We start from the raw sequence: 23,067 nt of genomic DNA on the forward strand, positions 1-23,067 counted from the left end.
AAATCAAGTTGACAATTTTGTAATTTAATTAAATTAATAATGTTTGATCATCATCAAATTAAATTAGAGTTTTCCAAACTCATCACAAATAATTTAGGCGGAGAGAAAGCACATATGTTGGAAGACTTGTTCATAGCTCACATTGTTGGAATGGACACAATGGCTCGTAGATTCAAGAATGCTGCTAAGTTAATTAAGGTACCATTGCTTACACCTATTTATGAATATTTTTCTAATTTAGATCTAGAGACTCCATGTCAAAATTTCACTCATAAATTATACTAATTTTTTCTTTTTAATTTCCATTATATGATACTGGACCAAAGGATGGTTCCCTTGCTCAGTTTGTTAAAAGCGATACCAGATTTTTGACACTAACCTAGGTGCTCAGATAGATGTTCAAATTTTTATTCTACTTTTTGTTGGTTCATTTTTTTGAAATTTGGTGAAGGAAAACATAAATGGATTTGATAAGCTTTAACCTGTGATAAAGGGCTTTTAGTTTCCAATTTTCAAGTTAGTGTTGAGCATCATAATCAGCCCTTAACATGATTTTGATATCTGCAGAAAAGAGCAACTCAACAGGTATTGTCATTGTAGTGATTTAATGCTTAATTAACTACAAATATGTCATCAATGGTCATGTTTGAATCTAATCATTATTTCCTACACGTTAATACTACGGAAGTTACTTGTATATTATATATGCACATTGTGATAATAAGAAACATATTATGATGGTCTTCATCTTACTTAACGGCAAAAAAGTGTAAAGGTGTTCATATATAGGCGTTTTGAGGTTATCAATAAAGTTACATAGTCTTAAGTGGATTCTCTTAAGTGAATTCAGGTGTAGGTTATCAAGTGTAAAAGGGAACTGTAGAAATAAATGGTCATGGTTTATAATTGCTGTTGTTTATACATAAATATTTCTTTTTTATAGTCTAACAATATTTATTACTGATGTTCATATACCTTCTTAAAAGGATTCTGTTGATCTTAAATCAAAGAAGGCAAAGGTCCTTGTTGAGGTAAATCTATATTGCACCCTTCAATTAAAAGGCAAATTCAGTTGCCAAATATTAGTATAGTTGTGATGTGTGTGTTAAGAACATTTAGAAGGATGAATTTTTAAAACTCTGCTTTGTGATAGCTTTTATATCAGCAAACTCTATAAATAAAGAAGAGAGCTGTGTCAATACATACTGTGTTTTCTTCCCTTTGCTGATTAAAATAAATAGAATATATAGAATATTATCTCAGTATTTCCATTAATCAATGTCACAAGGATTTGGTTTTTAAGATTTCGCGAGTTGCCTTATAAGGCATGAAAGTAATTAGGTACCTTGAAATATATTCTTTTTCTAGTTAAATAAGTCATTAGATTTTCTTTGTGCCAGAATTTCTTGTGCCAAAAAGGGAAGCATTAGTGAGAATTTCTTTGTGCCAGAATTTTTTGTATATCAAGAATGATGTTGTATCATCAAACTTAACTCCTTGAGGCACCAAATTTAAGAGAACAATGGTTTTCTCTAGTTGATGATTTGCTGCATTAGCTCCAACAATGCGAACCTAGTTGCGACTCAACAAAAGACTAGTTGCAATTTCCTCAGCTAGCTTGAAAACCAAAGGGAAGAACTTGTATATTGCAATGCTGATGTGGAGTTTAACTTGAAGTGGCCACACACAACCACAAAGAGATCTAGGAGGTGTATTTGTCAATTGCTCTGAGAAAGTCACCATCATGCAATCTAAAAGGAATAGGATCAATATAAAATCTTGTTTGTTTAAATTGTTGAAAATGAAGGAACTAGTAGTGTCAATGAGTAATGTAAATAGTTATAGTTCTGTCAATGATTTATTTTTTTGGGTATCTTTTTATTGAGATAGTGAGATATTGGCCAATGATGTTGAAAAATAACATCCAATTTTATAGGTATCATGTAATGAATATTATGTTTATCTATATGATTTTTGGTCTCTTTTTTTTTCAATTTACAGTGTGTTTGATGGAGGAAATTTAAAAAATAAACCTAAAGTATTCATTTTGCAATGGAAAAATTTAAAAAATTTTCTATTTTACTTAATCATAGTGTGAGATGATTTTCCAAGGTTCAAATTATAGACGGAAAATCCGTCGAAAAATCCGTCTGTAATTACAGACGAAAAATCTGTCTGTGATTACAGACGAAAAATCTGTCGAAAAGTTCGTCGCCTTTGGAAAATGGATAGAAAATTTACAGAGGGAAAATCCGTCGGTAACTGGTAAAAATTCGTCTGTAATTTTTCGACGGAAAAAAATTTGTCGGTAAATAATTTTCAACGAGGCTTTTACAGAGGGACAAAATCCGTCGGTAACCAAAAATTCGTCTGTAATAAAGACTAAATCTGTCTATAAATTTATCTATATTAATCCATTTTCTAGTTGTGTTTACGAAAAGCCAAAAAGGATTATTAGTGGTGTAAATGGGTTATAATCTCATCATCAAAGATGGCACTCCTTTCCTTAGTTGAGTTGACATTGTCGTGGCTTCCACTACTTTATACCATTCTCGGGAATGAAATGAAATGTATCATGATAATGATAACTATATATAACAATAACTTTTTGTTGTTAGGTATTTATCTTCTGTTTTTGCATTTTTATTCTATTTTATGACAAAAATTATGGTAGGGATCATATTCATTTGTATATCCATGATAGGAAAGTTTGCGAGTTTTCCAGTTAAGAACGATTAACACACTCAAAGGAAGGACACTTTATAAAATTATATATGAACTAAAATAATTATGCTAATTGATTATAATCAAACCTTACATTATATTAATTTGCATGTCATGAGAGCAAATATACCCCTTTTAGAAAAGAATACCTTTTACACACAAAAAAAGTTAACCCAATGACCTAAATCAACTAAACCCACAACAATACAATTTAGATTAGTTCCATTTGATTCATATTTATAAGAGTAAGTATTTTCTTATTTCCGACCATTTATCCAAAAAACAAAGTATTTTTTACAATTTAAAAAATTTTTAATCGATCTCCAACCATTCAAATAATTAGTCTAACTGACCCTGATACATCAGTAGGTCACTGTTTAATTTAGATGATCAATGACCGATTAAAAATATTTGAATTATAGAGGTATATTTTGTTCTTCTCAAACAAATGGTTAGAGATAAAAAAAATTATATATTATTTATAATTAAGAAAAAAATGAAATAAAATAAAATAAAATAAAATAAACCAATCACCAAATTTAATCGATTAATTTTGATTTATTTATGGTCAGTTGCAATTCAAATCAACTCAATGACACCCCTAATATTACAATCTCATCATAGTATACCTTTCAGGTAGCTCTATCTAACTACTGTTGCAGGGTTCTTCGTTCTCTTCGATTATAGTCCATTTGTTAACACGATTTCGAGCTATCTCTACCTGCAAATCCGAATTATATATATAGGAAACTCATTTTAATATATAGGTAAGCATTCAAAACAAACTTTACAATAATCTTGGACCTAACAAATTTAAAATGTTAAATTAATTACGTACTTGCTTGTCCCAATCTGTTTTCATTGTGATTGTAATAAGCATTATCGTTTGCACAACTGTTCCAAACAGCATTCCGATCCAAATACCCTGCAAAACAGCCAGATTTATTTGTATATATATGATATGATACATAAATAACTTCCTTTTGCACTCTTCTTCACTGCATGAAATTAATTACTATTGATTGTGGACCATAAAACTTGTATACTTATTTAATATTAAATATTTTTTTAAAAATTATGTGTTCAATAACATTTTCTATTTTTCTTCATCTGAAAGACTCAAATTCCTTGCCATTTAAAAACCCTAATATGTTTCAAAGTCAACGTATTTAACAACAAGCATATTTATATTTAGATACATTAATTTTTGAGTTTTTTTTTTTAAAAGTCATGTTTTTTATGATGACTAAAAATGGAGGTAGTAAATTGTAATAAGGTTACTCATTGTATAGAAATAAACACCTGCCTTAAATTAATTATTGCAAAATATAATAGATCATTTTTCTTTACCTTGATTTTCAAATGGAGAAAATTACCAAGCAGCACTCCAACAGGAATACCAATTAGGTAATAGCAACCTATGTTTACATATGCTACAACACTCTGCCACCCAGCTCCAACAGAAACTCCTGTTTCATAATTTTTAATATTCAGTCTCTCAAGCATGAAAAAAGAAAAGCCATTTGAATCATTTTTCTTTGAGTGAGTTTTATAAGTTGGGATTTCAGAGAAGAAAGGGGGAAGAGAACGAGTTAATGCGTATCAAATTTATTTTAGGTTTAATTATTCGGTTGATTTTTAAAATTTTTAAATTTTTTTAATTGAATTTATACATTGCATAATATTTTAAATCAAGTCCCAATTAGTTATTTTCTTTTAAAAACAACACAATAATATTAATATATTTATTTTTATAATATTCTACCAGTTATCCGTCATCAAACACAAAAACAAATATTTTATAAGAATATTTTATATTATTTAAAAAAATTAACAATGGCTTAATTCAAAATATTTAATTAATATATAATTCAATTACAAACTTTTAAAAATAAAAAGTTAATTAAAAATTGATTAAATTATAAAACAAATAAAATAAGTTTTTTCTTTGTAAATCTTAACTAAATAAATTAAAAATAATTAATGCTAAAAAAATCCTAAATAAATATAGGTCTGGATTTATATAATTCATCATAAACAACTGAGTTGGCATCAAACGAAACTGAGACTTTGAGAGAATCTATTATCACTGGCTACACACATGTCAACAGGAAAGTAGATGTGATTTTTCACGGATTGAAAGACAAGGATTTTTGTCTTAGAATAAAACAGAAATTGACTAAAATGAATTTTAAAATATATTAAGAATATAATAATAGAAATATTTAAAACATTTAATATATCTGATAGATTAAAAATGTGTAGAACTTTTTTTTTTTAATGTTAAACATTTTTTATAATATTTTTAAAATATATTATTAAGACAAATGTTAGCAAGTAGACTAGTATAAATAATTTGTGTACTATTGTCCCTTTCTCAATATTCAATAATAGAGGGTTCACCATTGTAGTGTGTTTGTCTTTTGGTCATCAGTGTAGTATTGAATAATGTTTACTCTTTCATCGGTTTAAGGCATTACTAAACATTTTTTTAAGAAATGTAATATCACTATTAAAATTTATTTTTAATTAATAATTGGTCCATAAATATATTTTTATATTAAATTATAAGTTTTAAATAAAAAATTTTAATAATATAAAAATAAAATATTAATAAAAAATATTAGTCTTCTAATCTTTTTCCTTTTCTTTTCCTACGTGTTTTTTTTAGGTGAACAAAGTAGCGTTAAATTTTTTTTTAATTAGGAGTGAAATTAGAATTCGAAATCTCTAATTTAAGAAGATGAAAAAATTATGTCATTTGAGTAATAGTTTGTTGGCAAAATAATGTTACTTTATTTGATGCTTTTCTTTTGGTCTGATATTTGAAAACTCAGTTGTATTTCTTTTAACAAACAACTTTTAGTCAAGCCCTTACCACGACGCTATAGGCCCTAATTAAAGGCCGAAGAAAGATTGTTGACCATAAAAAAAAAGCACAAAGGAAGATCATCAGAAAAAAAAATAGTTGAAAAGAAAAAAGAAATAATGATGATAATGATAACAATACCCAAAAAAAAAAAAGACCATGATAATAAATTAATAATATCACAAATCACAATAATTCTAAGATAAATGTAAGGCTGAATCATTCTATAAATTCTTGATCATAATTTTACTAAATTTTAGTTAGAGCTTTACCGTTTAAAAGTTAATAATTAAATATGTGTGTTAAATAAAAAATGAGAGTTAAAAATGTTAGACATATGTGAATATTAATTATTACCGGAGAGCACAGGTTGGAGACTGTTCAAGAAGATAGAGAAAGCGAGTAAAGGTGATAATTCCCCAACTGCTTCAGCCACCATTGGATTTGGAGTGAAAACGTATGCAACTCTTTCTCTCAGCAAAAGGAATACAAAGAATAGCACAATGCCAATGCAAAATGATGTCACTGCTGTCACTACAATGGAGAATTTTGCACCCTCTGAACTCCCTCTTCCAAGTTCATTTGCCACCCTCACACTGCAAATTACATCATATTAATATCATTTTGTCTTAAAATAATTGTTTAAAAAATATATGATATTAATATTTAGATTTTAATTTTATTGTTAATTTGGCAATGGAAGTTTTTGTAATAATATGACAAGGAAGTACCCAGCTGCAGCAAAGAAACCAAGGGCTATCACCATTTCCCATCCATTGATGTTGAGGCTGCAAAATAATTCCGAAGATTTAATTATTTCAATATGAAGAAGCAGGTTGAGCATATATAATAAAAATTAATGTCCCATACCATATGGATAGTGCATCAATGTAAACCTCAGCATTTTTCATGTTCCCTGTTAGAAGGATCAAGACTGCATTGTACCATATCTCAAGGCTGCAACATTATTGAAACGGAACCATAGCTTTAAGCTTAATCTCCCTTGAATTTTCTTACTTATTTGGTAAAATGTAATGCAACATTAGATACTAAAACTTTCCTCTGCTTTTTGACTTTGTAAACATGATTTAATTTTATTCCTCCTTGTTTGAAATTAGCACTTAGGTTCTTTTCACGTTTTTATCCATATCCGTTCCTAAATATACACCGGGTCCATTTTTTAGACTCTAACTCGGTCTTAAACCCGATGAAACCTAAACATTTTCGGGTCATAATTATATCGGATAAAAATCAGATCTTTAAAACATTAACAATAATTTATAAAAAAACTTATTTATAAAAAAAATTATTTATGATGCATTTATTCATAAAGAAGAAAGTTATTATCGAAAAGTTGATATCCATATTTGAATTTGAATTTGTCCATAAATTCTAATTTGATGCTTCTTTGATCTATTTTCTAATTCAACAAGTGTGACTAAAAATAAAACAATAAGCTTATAATTAATATAACATAATATTAAAATTAATTTAAAACATATATATATATATATATATATCTTTTTTAGTTCTCTTAAGATGCACATGAGTCGAGTGAAGATGGGTTCACTTTGACTCAGATCCGGTCTGAAATAATAATTGGATCTATTTTTAAAATTTTTACTCAATTTTAGATTCGATAAAATCATACAAAATTAGTCCTTAAAATATTCGAGACCGGATCGAATCTTGAATCTTTAGGCGGGGCCATGAACACCCCCCTAGATTTGAGTGATGCATACTATATAATATATATATCCTGACCACATGATATTACTACTCAATGTGTGTCACTTAGTATGTTATTGTTAACACCTTCCGCACATGTACCATATATTACTACTCACATGACCTGGCTCCTTTAACATGTGTCATATTAATCAAATCCATAACAACAGATTAAAATAATCAACAGAATATCATTTCAGAGAGTTTGTCTTTAAAAAAATAAAAAAAAAGTGAAATCTGAATGACAAAATAATAATTTCAAAATGTTAAATATTAAATTGTATGCATACAAAGTCAATACAAAACTAGTACATATGGGCTTTAGTTGATATAGCCATCAATGGATATATATGAGTAATGATAGAAAATCAGCAGTTTTTAGTAAATATCATTCAATTTTTTTAACATTATTTTATTTTAAATTTTAGACCCTGAATCATAAATTGTTAATTATAATTCTTAAATTATAAACCTAAATCTTAAAATTGGCTAATGTTGATTAATTTAAAGTTGGTTTTTCATTTTTTTTTCTTAATATATATATAGATATAGATATAGATATTATTTGAGTTTTGCTAACCAATGCTTGTATTGATTCAAAAAAATAAAAAAATGAAAACTTAATTTAAAAAAGTTAAGCAAGAGCCTTAGAATTTTAATCCATTGGGGACATAACAATATTAATTGAGTAATGATTAGGAATACTAAACTTTCTTTGTTTAGAAGTTAGGAGGATAATTAGGAGAATAAATTAGGACTCTCAATCATTTTTCATGTTAATTCATTAGACTTTATATTTTATGTCATTCATAATCTTTGATGAAAGAAGAGAGGATGGGGAATTAGATTAATGAATTTCTTAAACCGATCCAGACCGAACTAAACCGACAGACTGAACCGAAATAACTGAAAACCGAATAAATCAAAAACCGAAAAAATTTTATTTTGCTATTTTTTGCGGTTCGGTTCGGTTTTCGGTTTTGACCATGAAAACCCTAACCGAACCGAACCGAACCGAACCGGTTTGGCAAAACACTAAAAATTACTAACCCCATCCTCCCAGACCCTCACCCCCAGACGAATGAAACGAGTGCTGCTGCAGTGCTGCGCGAGTGTGCATCCAGCGCCCTAACCCCCAAATCCCCAATCCAAACCTAGCTCAGTAGCTCTCTCTTCTCCAAATCTCCCCTCTGCGTGACCCACGTCCTTGAGTCTCCACACCTGCGAGGCTGCGACACCTACGTTCCTCCCAAGTCTCACCACCGCGAAGCCTTCCTCCAAATCCCAACGCCGAAGCCTTCCTCTTCGCGGACAGAGCAGAGATCCTCCCAAGTCCCACCACCGCGAAGCCTTCCTCTTCAAGCCAGCACGCCACCCTCTGACCCAGCAGGCCAGCAACACGCCACCACCCACTGACTCAACAGGGCAGAGCACCACGCTAGTGAGACGCCACGAACTAGTAGCGTTTCTCTCCTTCTATGTATCTGAAGCTAATTAGACATATTGGGTTTATAATTATGAAATAGTTAGGGTTTTATTTTGTTAATTATAATTTCTGTGATTCTGAGTTGCTGGATTTGTTTAGGGTTTTGTTAGTTTCTTGTTAATAACTTTGATTCTATGCTTCTGAGTTGCTGGGTTCAAATTTGCTTGTTTTGCTTAGTTCAAATTCTATGATTCTCTGATTCTGTGATTCTGATTCTGTGATTATGTGATTCTGAATTGATTTTTGGTTTTCTGCATTTATTTTGCTTGTTTTGAAATTTTGTTAATCATACTGATGAGTTACTACGTAATTTCACTAATTTTTGTTCAATAATCATTGATTTATTGTTGCTGTTTGTTGATTTCAATGTTATGATTTTGTGAAATAGTATGGTAGTATTTTTTGAATTGATTAAAAAAACCGAACAAACCGAACCAAACCAAACCGATTTTAATTGGTTTGGTTTAGTTTGGATGGCCTCAATAAAAAAACCGAACCAAACCGAACCGCAGTTTAATTAGACGATCGGATCGGATGACTTTTCTCTCAAAAACCGAACCAAACCGCACTGCGGACACCCCTAATTGTTAACACCTTCCGCACATGTACCATAAATTACTACTCACATGACCTGGCTCCTTTAACATGTGTCATATTAATCAAATCCATAACAACAGATTAAAATAATCAACAGAATATCATTTCAGAGAGTTTGTCTTTAAAAAAATAAAAAAAAAGGTGAAATCTGAATGACAAAATAATAATTTCAAAATGTTAAATATTAAATTGTATGCATACAAAGTCAATACAAAACTAGTACATATGGGCTTTAGTTGATATAGCCATCAATGGATATATATGAGTAATGATAGAAAATCAGCAGTTTTTAGTAAATATCATTCAATTTTTTTAACATTATTTTATTTTAAATTTTAGACCCTAAATCATAAATTGTTAATTATAATTCTTAAATTATAAACCTAAATCTTAAAATTGGCTAATGTTGATTAATTTAAAGTTGGTTTTTCATTTTTTTTTCTTAATATATATATAGATATAGATATAGATATTATTTGAGTTTTGCTAACCAATGCTTGTATTGGTTCAAAAAAATAAAAAAATGAAAACTTAATTTAAAAAAGTTAAGCAAGAGCCTTAGAATTTTAATCCATTGGGGACATAACAATATTAATTGAGTAATGATTAGGAATACTAAACTTTCTTTGTTTAGAAGTTAGGAGGATAATTAGGAGAATAAATTAGGACTCTCAATCATTTTTCATGTTAATTCATTAGACTTTATATTTTATGTCATTCATAATCTTTGATGAAAGAAGAGAGGATGGGGAATTAGGTTAATGAATTTCTTAAACCGATCCAGACCGAACTAAACCGACAGACTGAACCGAAATAACTGAAAACCGAATAAACCAAAAACCGAAAAAATTTTATTTTGCTGTTTTTTGCGGTTCGGTTCGGTTTTCGGTTATGACCATGAAAACCCTAACCGAACCGAACCGAACCAAACCGGTTTGGCAAAACACTAAAAATTACTAACCCCATCCTCCCAGACCCTCACCCCCAGACGAATGAAACGAGTGCTGCTGCAGTGCTGCGCGAGTGTGCATCCAGCGCCCTAACCCCCAAATCCCCAATCCAAACCTAGCTCAGTAGCTCTCTCTTCTCCAAATCTCCCCTCTGCGTGACCCACGTCCTTGAGTCTCCACACCTGCGAGGCTGCGACACCTACGTTCCTCCCAAGTCTCACCACCGCGAAGCCTTCCTCCAAATCCCAACGCCGAAGCCTTCCTCTTCGCGGACAGAGCAGAGATCCTCCCAAGTCCCACCACCGCGAAGCCTTCCTCTTCAAGCCAGCACGCCACCCTCTGACCCAGCAGGCCAGCAACACGCCACCACCCACTGACTCAACAGGGCAGAGCACCACGCTAGTGAGACGCCACGAACTAGTAGCGTTTCTCTCCTTCTATGTATCTGAAGCTAATTAGACATATTGGGTTTATAATTATGAAATAGTTAGGGTTTTATTTTGTTAATTATAATTTCTGTGATTCTGAGTTGCTGGATTTGTTTAGGGTTTTGTTAGTTTCTTGTTAATAACTTTGATTCTATGCTTCTGAGTTGCTGGGTTCAAATTTGCTTGTTTTGCTTAGTTCAAATTCTATGATTCTCTGATTCTGTGATTCTGATTCTGTGATTATGTGATTCTGAATTGATTTTTGGTTTTCTGCATTTATTTTGCTTGTTTTGAAATTTTGTTAATCATACTGATGAGTTACTACGTAATTTCACTAATTTTTGTTCAATAATCATTGATTCATTGTTGCTGTTTGTTGATTTCAATGTTATGATTTTGTGAAATAGTATGGTAGTATTTTTTGAATTGATTAAAAAAACCGAACAAACCGAACCAAACCAAACCGATTTTAATTGGTTTGGTTTAGTTTGGATGGCCTCAATAAAAAAACCGAACCAAACCGAACCGCAGTTTAATTAGACGATCGGATCGGATGACTTTTCTCTCAAAAATCGAACCAAACCGCATCGCGGACACCCCTAATTGTTAACACCTTCCGCACATGTACCATATATTACTACTCACATGACCTGGCTCCTTTAACATGTGTCATATTAATCAAATCCATAACAACAGATTAAAATAATCAACAGAATATCATTTCAGAGAGTTTGTCTTTAAAAAAATAAAAAAAAAGGTGAAATCTGAATGACAAAAATAATAATTTCAAAATGTTAAATATTAAAGTGTATGCATACAAAGTCAATACAAAACTAGTACATATGGGCTTTAGTTGATATAGCCATCAATGGATATATATGAGTAATGATAGAAAATCAGCAGTTTTTAGTAAATATCATTCAATTTTTTTAACATTATTTTATTTTAAATTTTAGACCCTAAATCATAAATTGTTAATTATAATTCTTAAATTATAAACCTAAATCTTAAAATTGGCTAATGTTGATTAATTTAAAGTTGGTTTTTCATTTTTTTTCTTAATATATATATAGATATAGATATTATTTGAGTTTTGCTAACCAATGCTTGTATTGGTTCAAAAAAATAAAAAAATGAAAACTTAATTTAAAAAAGTTAAGCAAGAGCCTTAGAATTTTAATCCATTGGGGACATAACAATATTAATTGAGTAATGATTAGGAATACTAAACTTTCTTTGTTTAGAAGTTAGGAGGATAATTAGGAGAATAAATTAGGACTCTCAATCATTTTTCATGTTAATTCATTAGACTTTATATTTTATGTCATTCATAATCTTTGATGAAAGAAGAGAGGATGGGGAATTAGGTTAATGAATTTCTTAAACCGATCCAGACCGAACTAAACCGACAGACTGAATCGAAATAACTGAAAACCGAATAAACCAAAAACCGAAAAAATTTTATTTTGCTGTTTTTTGGGATTCGGTTCGGTTTTCGGTTTTGACCATGAAAACCCTAACCGAACCGAACCGAACCGAACCGGTTTGGCAAAACACTAAAAATTACTAACCCCATCCTCCCAGACCCTCACCCCCAGACGAATGAAACGAGTGCTGCTGCAGTACTGCGCGAGTGTGCATCCAGCGCCCTAACCCCCAAATCCCCAATCCAAACCTAGCTCAGTAGCTCTCTCTTCTCCAAATCTCCCCTCTGCGTGACCCACGTCCTTGAGTCTCGACACCTGCGAGGCTGCGACACCTACGTTCCTCCCAAGTCTCACCACCGCGAAGCCTTCCTCCGAATCCCAACGCCGAAGCCTTCCTCTTCGCGGACAGAGCAGAGATCCTCCCAAGTACCACCACCGCGAAGCCTTCCTCTTCAAGCCAGCACGCCACCCTCTGACCCAGCAGGCCAGCAACACGCCACCACCTACTGACTCAACAGGGCAGAGCACCACGCTAGTGAGACGCCACGAACTAGTAGCGTTTCTCTCCTTCTATGTATCTGAAGCTAATTAGACATATTGGGTTTATAATTATGAAATAGTTAGGGTTTTATTTTGTTAATTATAATTTCTGTGATTCTGAGTTGCTGGATTTGTTTACGGTTTTGTTAGTTTCTTATTAATAACTTTGATTCTATGCTTCTGAGTTGCTGGGTTCAAATTTGCTTGTTTTGCTTAGTTCAAATTCTATGATTCTCTGATTCTGTGATTCTGATTCTGTGATTATGTGATTCTGAATTGATCTTTGGTTTTCTGCATTTATTTTGCTTGTTTTGAAATTTTGTTAATCATACTGATGAATTACTACGTAATTTCACTAATTTTTTTTCAATAATCATTGATTCATTGTTGCTGTTTGTTGATTTCAATGTTATGATTTTGTGAAATAGTATGGTAGTATTTTTTGAATTGATTAAAAAAACCGAACAAACCGAACCAAACCAAACCGATTTTAATTGGTTTGGTTTAGTTCGGATGGCCTCAATAAAAAAACCGAACCAAACCGAACCGCAGTTTAATTAGACGATCGGATCGGATGACTTTTCTCTCAAAAACCGAACCAAACCGCACCGCGGACACCCCTAATTGTTAACACCTTCCGCACATGTACCATATATTACTACTCACATGACCTGGCTCCTTTAACATGTGTCATAATAATCAAATCCATAACAACAGATTAAAATAATCAACAGAATATCATTTCAGAGAGTTTGTCTTTAAAAAAATAAAAAAAAAGGTGAAATCTGAATGACAAAATAATAATTTCAAAATGTTAAATATTAAATTGTATGCATACAAAGTCAATACAAAACTAGTACATATGGGCTTTAGTTGATATAGCCATCAATGGATATATATGAGTAATGATAGAAAATCAGCAGTTTTTAGTAAATATCATTCAATTTTTTTAACATTATTTTATTTTAAATTTTAGACCCTGAATCATAAATTGTTAATTATAATTCTTAAATTATAAACCTAAATCTTAAAATTGGCTAATGTTGATTAATTTAAAGTTGGTTTTTCATTTTTTTTTCTTAATATATATATAGATATAGATATAGATATTATTTGAGTTTTGCTAACCAATGCTTGTATTGGTTCAAAAAAATAAAAAAATGAAAACTTAATTTAAAAAAGTTAAGCAAGAGCCTTAGAATTTTAATCCATTGGGGACATAACAATATTAATTGAGTAATGATTAGGAATACTAAACTTTCTTTGTTTAGAAGTTAGGAGGATAATTAGGAGAATAAATTAGGACTCTCAATCATTTTTCATGTTAATTCATTAGACTTTATATTTTATGTCATTCATAATCTTTGATGAAAGAAGAGAGGATGGGGAATTAGGTTAATGAATTTCTTAAACCGATCCAGACCGAACTAAACCGACAGACTGAACCGAAATAACTGAAAACCGAATAAACCAAAAACCGAAAAAATTTTATTTTGCTGTTTTTTGCGGTTCGGTTCGGTTTTCGGTTTTGACCATGAAAACCCTAACCGAACCGAACCGAACCGAACCGGTTTGGCAAAACACTAAAAATTACTAACCCCATCCTCCCAGACCCTCACCCCCAGACGAATGAAACGAGTGCTGCTGCAGTGCTGCGCGAGTGTGCATCCAGCGCCCTAACCCCCAAATCCCCAATCCAAACCTAGCTCAGTAGCTCTCTCTTCTCCAAATCTCCCCTCTGCGTGACCCACGTCCTTGAGTCTCCACACCTGCGAGGCTGCGACACCCACGTTCCTCCCAAGTCTGACCACCGCGAAGCCTTCCTCCGAATCCCAACGCCGAAGCCTTCCTCTTCGCGGACAGAGCAGAGATCCTCCCAAGTCCCACCACCGCGAAGCCTTCCTCTTCAAGCCAGCACACCACCCTCTGACCCAGCAGGCCAGCAACACGCCACCACCCACTGACTCAACAGGGCAGAGCACCACGCTAGTGAGACGCCACGAACTAGTAGCGTTTCTCTCCTTCTATGTATCTGAAGCTAATTAGACATATTGGGTTTATAATTATGAAATAGTTAGGGTTTTATTTTGTTAATTATAATTTCTGTGATTCTGAGTTGCTGGATTTGTTTAGGGTTTTGTTAGTTTCTTGTTAATAACTTTGATTCTATGCTTCTGAGTTGCTGGGTTCAAATTTGCTTGTTTTGCTTAGTTCAAATTCTATGATTCTCTGATTCTGTGATTCTGATTCTGTGATTATGTGATTCTGAATTGATTTTTGGTTTTCTGCATTTATTTTGCTTGTTTTGAAATTTTGTTAATCATACTGATGAGTTACTACGTAATTTCACTAATTTTTGTTCAATAATCATTGATTCATTGTTGCTGTTTGTTGATTTCAATGTTATGATTTTGTGAAATAGTATGGTAGTATTTTTTGAATTGATTAAAAAAACCGAACAAACCGAACCAAACCAAACCGATTTTAATTGGTTTGGTTTGGTTCGGATGGCCTCAATAAAAAAACCGAACCAAACCGAACCGCAGTTTAATTAGACGATCGGATCGGATGACTTTTCTCTCAAAAACCGAACCAAACCGCACCGCGGACACTCCTAATTGTTAACACCTTCCGCACATGTACCATATATTACTACTCACATGACCTGGCTCCTTTAACATGTCAAATCCATAACAACAGATTAAAATAATCAACAGAATATCATTTCAGAGAGTTTGTCTTTAAAAAAATAAAAAAAAAAGGTTAAATCTGAATGACAAAAATAATAATTTCAAAATGTTAAATATTAAAGTGTATGTATACAAAGTCAATACAAAACTAGTACATATGGGCTTTATTTGATATAGCCATCAATGGATATATATGAGTAATGATAGAAAATCAGCAGTTTTTAGTAAATATCATTCAATTTTTTTAACATTATTTTATTTTAAATTTTAGACCCTAAATCATAAATTGTTAATTATAAATCTTAAATTATAAACCTAAATCTTAAAATTGGCTAATGTTGATTAATTTAAAGTTAGTTTTTCATTTTTTTTCTTAATATATATATAGATATAGATATAGATATTATTTGAGTTTTGCTAACCAATGCTTGTATTGGTCCAAAAAAATAAAAAAATGAAAACTTAATTTAAAAAAGTTAAGCAAGAGCCTTAGAATTTTAATCCATTGGGGACATAACAATATTAATTGAGTAATGATTAGGAATACTAAACTTTCTTTGTTTAGAAGTTAGGAGGATAATTACGAGAATAAATTAGGACTCTCAATCATTTTTCATGTTAATTTATTAGACTTTATATTTTATGTCATTCATAATCTTTGATGAAAGAAGAGAGGATTGGGGAATTAGGTTAATGAATTTCTTACCACATCATAGCCCCAGAAGAGAGAGAAAGCTTGACAAGAGGCCGAAGATCCTTAAATGCCAAAAATGAGAAACCTTTCCAAGTTTGAGGACAATTCCTCATGATGTAAACAAGCTGGCCCTAATTAGGTATCCAATATGCCAAAACTGTTGAAATCATTGCACCATTAAGCCCAAGCTTATACCTCACAGTCAAAAGCCATGATAGAAAAATATGAGTTGAGATTGAAAGTGCTGCAAGGTATGCAATGATCTTGTTCTTGCTCTGTGCTTGGAGGAACATTTGGCATGTGAATTTTTTTTTGGTGTCTAAACAAGGAAAGAAACAAAGCAAAAACTATCCTAAATCCGAGCGGATGATTCGTTGAAGATCAACACAAGGCTCAGACCAAATAACATGATTAGAGTTATTCTTGGCACTATATTTAGCCATCCAATCCGCAGCTCTATTTGCTTCTCGGGACACCCATTCAACGTGAACAAGCCAAGGACGAGATAAAAGCTCCTGAATCTTGTGAACCAAATCTGTTACTTCAGATGAATACCCACTTGTAAGCTCATGCATGATGGGCAGAATGTCAAGGCAATCCGTTTCACATATAATATCCCTCAAACCGCAATCCCAAGCTAAAACCAGCCCCCTCCAAGCAGCAAATAATTCACATCTGATTATAGACCAAGGGGGAATGCTTCCAGAGCAGCCCGAGATCCAATCTCCCTTAGAATCTCTAATAATACACCCAAATCCCGCTAAATTTGAATCCATATACAAGCTTGCATCACAATTAACTTTAAAACTATTACCTACCGGTGGTTCCCAACACAGGCAATTTCGGAGAGACCTAAAGGCATTGCTTCGATTCCTGTAAACCTGTAAGTCCTTGGCGGTAATTCTGGCCAAGGCAACAACCTTGTGGTCTGTCCAAGGGTTGTCAGTATTGAATATGTCATTGCACCTATGTCTCCATACCCACCAAAGTCCTGCACCAAAGGACGCCTCATTGTTAGCCAAGGCCTTCCGAAACCACTCTTCAAGAGCAGTACCAGTCGTCGAGTCCAGGATACTAGGATCCAACATATACCAAATTGCCTTTGATCGTTCACAGTCTCTAAGGCAATGCTCCATAGTCTCCTGCGCCTTGTTACATCTCTTACACATATCTGAAGAAGCTAAATGCCACTTGAATCGAAAGGTCTCAGTTGGTAGAGCATCATGTAAGCCAAGCCACATAGTAAATTTGAACTTCTCTGGAATGTTTGTGTTCCACAACCAGTTCCAATTACTATTGGCATTCCAATTTAATGCTTTCTTTAATAACCATCTGTAACCCTCCCTTGCACTATACTTTTTTGATGCTGCAGGCCACCACTCCCACTGTGGCTCCAACTCAGTCGAACTAGGATATCTCAGACCACAAATAAACTGCTTAATCTCATGCGGAATAGGCGTGGTAAGACTATCAACCTCCCAAGACACCCCTTTCCACAAGTCAGCCACCATGAAATCTGATTCAGAAATATGTACATAAGGAACAAGGTTGCAAAGTTTACCAAAAGGAGTCCACTCATCATACCAAACTGATTTGTGGACATCTCCAATATTCCAATGAAGCCCTTCCTTGAGATGCTCATAGGCACTAACAATGTTCTTCCAGGTAGCCGATGAAGAATTTCTACTGTTTCCGTTCATACCAGATTGATTCCTGAGATATTTATGCTTCAAAACCTGCACCCATAACTTCTCACTATTGTTTAGACAATCCCATACCAACTTTCCCAAAAGCGCCATGTTAGCACAGGAAGTATCCCTAATACCCAATCCTCCTGCCTTTTTAGGAGTTATGGCGACCTCCCACCTGACCAGAGGCAGCCCTTTTCCAGTCGCTTGGCCTTTCCACAAGAACTGTCTCATTAAGGAATCAATTTTATTACATGCATACTTCGGGAGAAGAGAAATTTGCATTTCATAAACTGGGATAGAGGTCATAACCGATTTAACAAGACAAAGCCTCCCTGCCTTATTTAGTAGGCGTCCTTTCCAACTGGAGAGCTTTCTCGAAATTTTTTCAATAACCTCCTGAGCCGTCTTCCTGGAAGCTCTGGCATGACCGATGTTAATTCCCAGATATTTACCCAAATCATTGCAGAAACGGATGTTAGAGACCCCTGAGAGAACCTCTTTTCTCCTCTCCGACACCCTCTTGGAACACTGGGCCTTTGACTTATGAAGATTTACCTTTAAACCTGACGCTCTAGAAAACAAGTCCAAACAATGCATGACCTCTATTACTTGAGCTTTTGATGCCTGACAGAAAAGCAAAAGATCATCTGCAAACATCAAATGAGAGAGTCGTGGTCCGTTCCTAGAAACCGCAACTGGGTTCCACAAACCTTGGGAAACTCTATGAGAGATAAAGCAAGCAAGCATTTCCATACAGAGTACAAATAGATAAGGAGACATAGGATCTCCTTGCCTCAACCCTCTCTTTGGATTGAAATTTTGGAGCCTGTTCCCATTCCACAAAACTGCCAATGAAGAGGAAGTCACACAATTCAATATAAGATTAATGGTAGCCTTTGGAAACCCAAACCGGACCAAAGTAGCTTCCAAAAAACGCCAGTCTACCCTGTCATAAGCTTTTTCCAAATCAATCTTGAATGCCATGGTCCCTTTTCGAGACTTGGTGTTCCTCATGAAGTGCATAATCTCCTGAGCAATGATAATATTCTCTGTGGTTCCTCTTCCTGGAATGAACCCTCCTTGCAAAGGACCAATGATCTCCGACAGGAAAGGTCTGAACCTGTTAACTAGAACCTTTGTGACAATTTTATAAATTACATTACATAAGCTAATAGGCCGAAACTCCCGTAAGGAAGAGGGAACTTCCACTTTAGGAATTAGAACAATTAGAGTATCGAAAATAGCCGCATTCATTGGCTCACCCTCAAAAGCTCGCTTGACCAGTCCACACACATCGTTGCTAAGAGAGTCCCAGAACTCTTTGTAGAAAATTGCTTGAAATCCATCTGGCCCTGGGGCTTTAAACGAACTCATGGTCATCACAGCTCTTTTAACCTCTTCAGACGTCACCGGTTCCACTAACTTTTGACAAGCCTCAGTACTAAGAGACGGACAAGGAAAAGGCCCCATGGCGTCCAGGTCAATATCCTCCCTTGTAGAAAAGAGCTTTTGAAAGAAAGAATTTGCCGCCATTTCTAGAGTCGTAGTCTCCGTGGCCCAAGACCCATCCTCCAAAAATAACCCATGGATTTTGTTCCTCTTTCTCCTGATAACTGTCTGCAGATGAAAAAATTTTGTATTTCTGTCTCCACATCTCACCCATTGTTCTCTAGATTTTTGATACCACAACAGCTCTTCTTGAAGAAGGACAGCATTCAGTTCCTGATGCAAAACTTGCTCTTTTATCCTAAGCTGTTGATCCTCCCGACTCTCTAGAGTAATCTGGACGTCATTCAAAAGCCTCTCCAACTCCCTTTTCTTAACAAAAATATTACCAAAAACCTTTTTATTGAAGCTAGTTGCCTCTTTTTGAACCTCCAACAAACATTTGACTACATCCGGAGCTCCTCTATTCCAAGCTGTATCAACAACATTCCTAAAAAGAGGATGAGTCATCCACGCAGCCTGGAATCTGAACGGACGATGGCCCTTGGTAGCCCTCTTTGCCATCTTGCACCTAGTGAATAATGGGCAATGATCAGAGTGAAGGCGCGCCAGCACCTCAGTATAAGCCTCCGGAAACATTAGTCGCCAGTCCTGGTTGATGACTGCTCTATCAAGCTTCTTAGCCACCTGCACCCCACCTTTCACCTTCCTGTACCAAGTGAATCTTCTCCCAATAGCCCCCATATCAAACAGCCCACAATCCTCTAATATTTCCGCAAATTGTTCTGCTCTGGCAAGTCTAAACTGCCCCCCTCTAACTTCACTCTGCCACAGAACATCATTAAAGTCCCCTAACACAATCCAAGGTCCGTGGATCATATTAGCAATCCTTGTCAAGTCACCCCACAGTTCTTTACGCCGATGTATATGCGGATTAGCATACACCGCACTGCAGTAACTAGATGTATTGCCCATAGTGATTTCAAAACTGATACATTGATCAACTACATCCAATACTCTCACAGAAATATTTGAATTTGAACATAAAACCCAGATACCCCCACTATGACCATTAGCCTCAACAATACCAACACCCTGGTAACCTAGATTATTCCAAAAAGATTTCATCCTCTCGAAAGCAATATGGGTTTCAAACAGAATGAAAAAAGTAGGGTGAAATTTATTCACTAACTCCTTACTATGAACCCGGGCCAATTTATTAGAGGCACCTCTAATATTCCAAAATAGAAAGCTTAAATCTAAATAATCCATAAAACAATTTGTATTGTAAAATGACCAACCTCAGCTGAAGTCCCTAACGAGATGATGAAGATCCACCATTATATCCCCCTGAGACTTGCTTGTCCTTGTCCAGTTGTTGCCCAGTTTGTCTGTGTCCCTCCACTAACAACCCTTCCAATTCACCGATTTGCTGCTTGCTGGTGTCGCCAAGGCAGTCCGGAGTCGACGGCGAATTCTATTTGGCATGTGAATGAAACTAAGAATGAAAATACCACAAGAATTGACCATAGTGAAATGCTTCCTGCCACCTCAGCAATGGTTTTTTCTTGGCCTAGAAACTTTAAGAGTGGTGCTGTGAAGATGAAAATTGGAAGAAGGAGTAGTGAGGTCATGAACAAGATTATCCATGATCTTTGGAGATATATTCCAAGCATCTCATATTTTTTGGCTCCATATGCTTGCCCACATAGAGTTTCCAATGCACTTGCCATACCTAGCTACAATTTTTCATACACAAAAGCTTATACAAATCTGATACATTATAAGAACACTCACAACAAAATTGACTGGTATTTTATTTTTTATTTTTTGTAGAAAACTATTATTATACTATAGAAAATAAATTCTAAAGAATAACTCTAATTGCGCTTTCAAAAAGCTCTAATTATATTCTAATTTTTTGTCATACTGCAGCATAGAAATAGAAACCAAATAGAATAACTATTCATTGGAGTTATTCTTAAAGATGTCAGATTCGAAAATAATGAAAGAAAAGAAAAATGATGTCTTTGTGTTTGTGTGAACGGTAACATCTCTAACATGCCTCTTCGCTCCAAAGCTCTTTTAGGATATAACTAAATTTTGCATAGTTTTTTTTTTATCTTGTACTAAAATTCTATTGTTTCTTCAGGATCAATGATAGAATTTTAGATCTTTTAGATCATCGAAGTTCTGATATCATATAAAAAACATTACTTATCTTAAAAGTGATAGAAGAAAATGAAAAAAATAGGTCTTACCAAAACACCATTTGCAAATTTGACTAGTAAAGTCATGACAAGTGCATAGGCAGCAAGGTCAGTGGATCCAATATGACCAATGAAGGATTGACTAACCACAGTTATACCAAATGTTGAGAACCTTGACATTATGGCTGGCCCTGCCACTACCCACATCTTCTTGCTCTCTTTCCATACCCTTTTCCCAACTGATGAATCCTTTTGCAAAAGCTTCTCGTTTATTTCCTCCTTTCCCATCTTCTTTTTCTGCCAATGTTTTAAATTTTCAATCAGCAATTCATGTCTTTGCATGCAGTAGTGCCTTAATTATTTCACAGATGTTGTTGATCAAGATAACTTAGTTATTGTTCATTTAGAGCCTCATTTTATCGAATACCTTTGATTCCAAAAATGCAAAATTTAGATCCTATTTATTTAACTATTTATCACTCAATTTTTTGTGCATTATATTTGGAAATAGTGCTTTGTATATCAAAATTAAATTTTTAATGTATTTAGTTGTAACTTACGCAAATTTTATTAGGGACATGCTATGGTGTCTAAAGATATAATAGTTACAATATTATAGAATTTTAGCGATATTTAAAAAGTGTTACTAAAATTAAAGTAATGTTTATGCCTCCTAATTTAAAAATAAAAAATATTATTGAATTTAAAAATATGACTTTTATTTTAACAATATTTTATAAATATTGTTAAAATTGATTAGCAATTATAATCCCCGTAACCATAAACATCATAAACTCTATTTTTTTTTATTAATGTGTATTCACATAATCAGTTGGAATAACAGATGCTTTTTCTCTTTTAATTAACTAATAATCTCACATTCCAACTTCGAATATAATACAAAAATACTCGAATAGAATTGCAATGAAAATGACAAGAGAAGAAAAATTCAAGGAAAGAATCTAACACCTGTGTTTAGAACTATCGGTTTGTCCTAGAATCATAATTTCTTTTACTTTATACATATGCGGACCACAATACCAAAAACAGAGTTTTGTTATGAATGTTATATTACACTCTGCTTCTAATTGCTATGCATGGCTAGTAGTATTAGCTAGTTTGTCTTTTAACCAGATTCCACTGTTCCATTATTAGAGAAAATTTTGTCCATTATTAATGTTAGAAAACCATAGAAACGACACCGCATTTATTATTGTTGCCACTAGTACTGGGAATACCTCCAAAGTTTGTCGTAATTATTCAATTTGAGAAATTACATGTACAACATTTTTCGGAATACCTTTTACTTTGAAATTAAAAATTTGTTTCTTTTATGACCTGAATAAGGAACGACCTGTACTATTTTAAGAGTGATGTAATACAACAAGGTAGTTTAATTTTAGAGGAAAAATGTCATCATTTTCTTCTCTTTTGAATGATAACTAAATAAAATAATTATTATATTTAAATGAATAAACTTAAGAGTGAATTCAATTTTACTGTATAAGATGATAGTACACATGTACCTCCACATCCATATCCAGTGAATGTGTACTTACATAAAAAAATAAAGAATCTTATGCAATA

The 23,067-nt window shown here is 33.4% G+C and overlaps 1 protein-coding gene across 1 annotated transcript; it reads right to left on the minus strand.

The window, feature by feature from the left end:
- Nucleotides 1–3,246: 3,246 nt before the first annotated feature.
- LOC112696846 (protein DETOXIFICATION 21-like) lies at nt 3,247–21,759 on the minus strand. The gene is made up of 8 exons (XM_025749745.3): nt 21,532–21,759; nt 20,572–21,009; nt 6,464–6,550; nt 6,325–6,381; nt 5,951–6,189; nt 4,075–4,193; nt 3,563–3,649; nt 3,247–3,445 (listed from the first exon to the last, which is right to left on the minus strand). The coding sequence occupies exons 3-8, from the start codon at nt 6,502–6,504 to the stop codon at nt 3,371–3,373; spliced, it is 618 nt and encodes a 205-aa protein (XP_025605530.1). The 5' UTR covers nt 6,505–6,550; nt 20,572–21,009; nt 21,532–21,759; the 3' UTR covers nt 3,247–3,370.
- Nucleotides 21,760–23,067: the final 1,308 nt, after the last annotated feature.

Source organism: Arachis hypogaea, chromosome 6 (genome assembly GCF_003086295.3).
Source record: "Arachis hypogaea cultivar Tifrunner chromosome 6, arahy.Tifrunner.gnm2.J5K5, whole genome shotgun sequence".
Taxonomy (NCBI): domain Eukaryota; kingdom Viridiplantae; phylum Streptophyta; class Magnoliopsida; order Fabales; family Fabaceae; genus Arachis; species Arachis hypogaea.

Bases quoted from the DNA above. Each gene is read 5' to 3' on its own strand.
- LOC112696846 (XM_025749745.3), bottom strand. From the start codon at position 6,504: ATGAAAAATGCTGAGGTTTACATTGATGCACTATCCATATG. The intron at 6,382-6,463 runs GTATGGGACATT...ATTATTTTGCAG, and splicing joins ATTGATGCACTATCCATATG to CCTCAACATCAATGGATGGG. The intron at 3,650-4,074 runs GTAAAGAAAAAT...GCTGTTTTGCAG, and splicing joins TTCTCCATTTGAAAATCAAG to GGTATTTGGATCGGAATGCT.